This window comes from Bison bison, unplaced genomic scaffold, assembly GCF_000754665.1.
Source record: "Bison bison bison isolate TAMUID 2011002044 unplaced genomic scaffold, Bison_UMD1.0 scf7180017864484, whole genome shotgun sequence".
Lineage (NCBI taxonomy): Eukaryota > Metazoa > Chordata > Mammalia > Artiodactyla > Bovidae > Bison > Bison bison.
The window spans coordinates 490,105-492,778 of record NW_011495044.1 but is presented as its reverse complement, the minus strand read 5'-3'; the positions used below and the strand labels follow the sequence as shown (position 1 = coordinate 492,778).

Genomic DNA, 2,674 nt, shown 5'->3' with positions numbered 1-2,674 from the left:
CCCTCCCCGGCCATGGACACGCAGGGTGGCCTGGGCCCTACAGCCAGTCCTGACTCCCCTGGGTCCCGCTCCCCTGGGGGAGGCGGGACCCAGCAGCTGGGGAAGGGAGCTGGGTGATGGGGGAGAGATGCCAATGGGATGCGGGGTCCTTTGTTGAGACCCCAGGACAGAGAACATCAGCCCTGTGCGAGCCCTGGCCCAGGAGGCCATCCCACCCTGAGGCCGCCACCACCATGGGGAGGCTGTTGATAGTTGGCTGGATCAGGGGTCCGGAGGGTGAGTGCCCCACCAGACACCCCAGCCCTCGCCCTTCCTTCCACTCTGCATCTCTTCAGAAGCAGGTGTCTAGGCAGAGCGGGGCTGGTGATTAGTGAGCGTCGGGGCTGCTGTCCCCGCCCCGCACTGGGTGCAGGAGCCCGCGCAGCGTTAGTGACCAACACCCGGCTCGCCCTCCTAACCTCGGCGGGGTCCTGCTCTGCTCGGGGGGCCTCAGCCACGTCACCATCCTCCACATGGCTCTTCATCTCACTCAGCTGCTGCCTGACCTGGAACAGGGAGGCTGGGTTTGTGTTGAGGCATGGCTGGATGCACGCAGCTCCCCAGGAGGACCACAGGCGCTCTCGGCAGCCACAGCCCCTCAGGGGACCTGCTCTGATGAGCATGGCCTGTGTGGGCTCCCCTGCAGGTTCCTGGGGGGCGGGAGGCCAGCACCGAGACCCTTTGCTAGAGTCAAACTGCAGCTGAGGGACCAGACTGCCCTTGTGCACACACTCCACTCACTGCAAGGCCAGTGGCATGGAGCCCAGTGACTCCCAGGGAATGTGGTACATGCGAGACAGAGGTGCGCAAAGCAAGGGAGGGGACCTCCCAGGCCACACTGTGGTCCTAGCAGCCACAGGCCCAGGGTCAAGCAAACGTGCCAGCAGCCCCTCCAGCAGCCCACCCACATCCCCTCTGACTGGGCATGGGAACATGCATACCCAGCCCCCACAGAGCAAGCAGTCACACCATGGCCACTCACCAGGGCAAGCTCATCGCTTTGTTTCTGGGCTTCACTTTTGGCCGCATCCAGCTGAGACTGAGATTCTAATAAGAGCTGCCTCAACTGAGAAAACAGAGCCGGGTGGCGGGAGAAAAGAAGAGACGACCAGTTCTTGTGAGCACCTCTCAGGGAACCCAATACATGCAGGCACCCGCCCCGGGAACCTGCAGGGGAGGGCAGGGGGAGGCAGCCTCCAGCAGTTTCTGCTGTTTTTAAGACTTGGGAAGCATGGCGTTCAGGACATGGCTTCTCCCAGGCCTTTACAAGTTATGGAGTGTCTTACAAAGCAAAGGTAGAAGTCTGAGATCACTCCAGAATCGGGGTGCTGAGCTTGTCCTCTCTGCTGCCTGAACATGAAGCCCTGTCACGTTTAAATGCCTGCCCATAAGGATGGCGTCGCTGCACCAGGTGGAGGAATTCCCGCACTGCCAGGCTGGCCGGCCTCACCCAGCCCTGCCTGCGGGGCTGCCGGGGACAGGACTCACCCCCGCCACCTCCTGGGCATAGCTCTGGCACTCGGCGCTGGCAGCCGCCACGTGCTTCTCCAGCTCGGCCTCCAGGCGCCAGGTGTGCTCCCTCACCTGGACAGGACGTGCGTCAGAGGCCGCAAACGGGTGGGATGAGAAAGGGACGACCATGGGGATCAGGGCTGGCCGGCTCGGGGACAGGGGCTGGAGGGGGCCTCCACGGCCCGACGGTTCCAGGGGGTGCCCGGGGCCAGACCCCTGACATGGTGCCACACACAGGCACCCCGGGACAGGATGAGCTCTCAGGCCTAGAGATTTACTTGCAAGGTCGGTGCTGGGGGACCTGCTCCAAGGCCAGGGTGGATGGACGAGTGTGGCGGGGCTATCCCGCCCCCTCCTCCCACAGTTCCTGAGGCCACGGCAGAAGCCACGGTGCACCACCCTGGGCATGCTGCCTCCGGCCACCCCGAGGTCATAACCGCTCACTAAGGAAAAGCAGGGACACGTGGACCAGGAAAGAAAACGACCACAGGAGCCTCCGTCAGAGGACGGCGCTCTCTGCCCAGAGCCCCCACGCACCTGATCAGAACTTTCAAGTTCGCCTTTGAGCTTCTCGACAACCTCTTCGAGATGTTTTACGGTGACCCGTGACTACAAAGCACAAGGAAGGGGCAGTCAAGCATGAGCCCTGGGGGATCTGACCAGGGATGCACTGCTGCGTCTCCTCACAGCTGTCCTAGGACCCACCCCAGGAAGCCCATAGTGCCCCTGCCCCACAGAGTGACCAGCCCCTCTTCCTAGGGCTGGGGTCTCCTAGAGACCAGGATTCAGCTGTCGAGTCTTTCTGTGACCACACTCATGTGGCGTCACCGAAACGACTCCCCAAGTGACCCAGATGACCCTGTGGGTGTCCCCCTGGCACTGATGGCACTCCGCCCTGGCAGCCTGCTTGGGCAGGTGGACCCTGGGTGCCTCGGGCACCGTACCTCCTGGAGCTCCTCCTCCGCGGCGCTCACCCGGGCCTTCCACACCTGTTCCTCCTCCTCCACGCTCTTCTGCAGTGCCTTGAGCATGGCCTCCTGTTGGGGCAGCCGTGAGCATGGCCTGCAGACCCCACATACATCCCCCAGCTCCCTCCCTGCCCCAGCGGCCACCCTGTTCAGCT

At 63.5% G+C, this 2,674-nt stretch overlaps 1 protein-coding gene across 1 annotated transcript in view; it reads right to left on the bottom strand.

The window, feature by feature from the left end:
* Positions 1-2,674, bottom strand: part of RRBP1 (ribosome binding protein 1) — a 51,256-nt gene that overhangs the window by 2,622 nt on the left and 45,960 nt on the right. The window contains exons 18-22 of the mRNA XM_010862792.1: positions 2,496-2,588; positions 2,089-2,160; positions 1,528-1,623; positions 1,022-1,105; positions 459-545 (exon numbers count right to left, since the gene is read on the bottom strand). Coding sequence (XP_010861094.1) covers positions 459-545; positions 1,022-1,105; positions 1,528-1,623; positions 2,089-2,160; positions 2,496-2,588 — 432 coding nt within the window. The remainder of the gene's footprint in view (positions 1-458; positions 546-1,021; positions 1,106-1,527; positions 1,624-2,088; positions 2,161-2,495; positions 2,589-2,674) is intronic.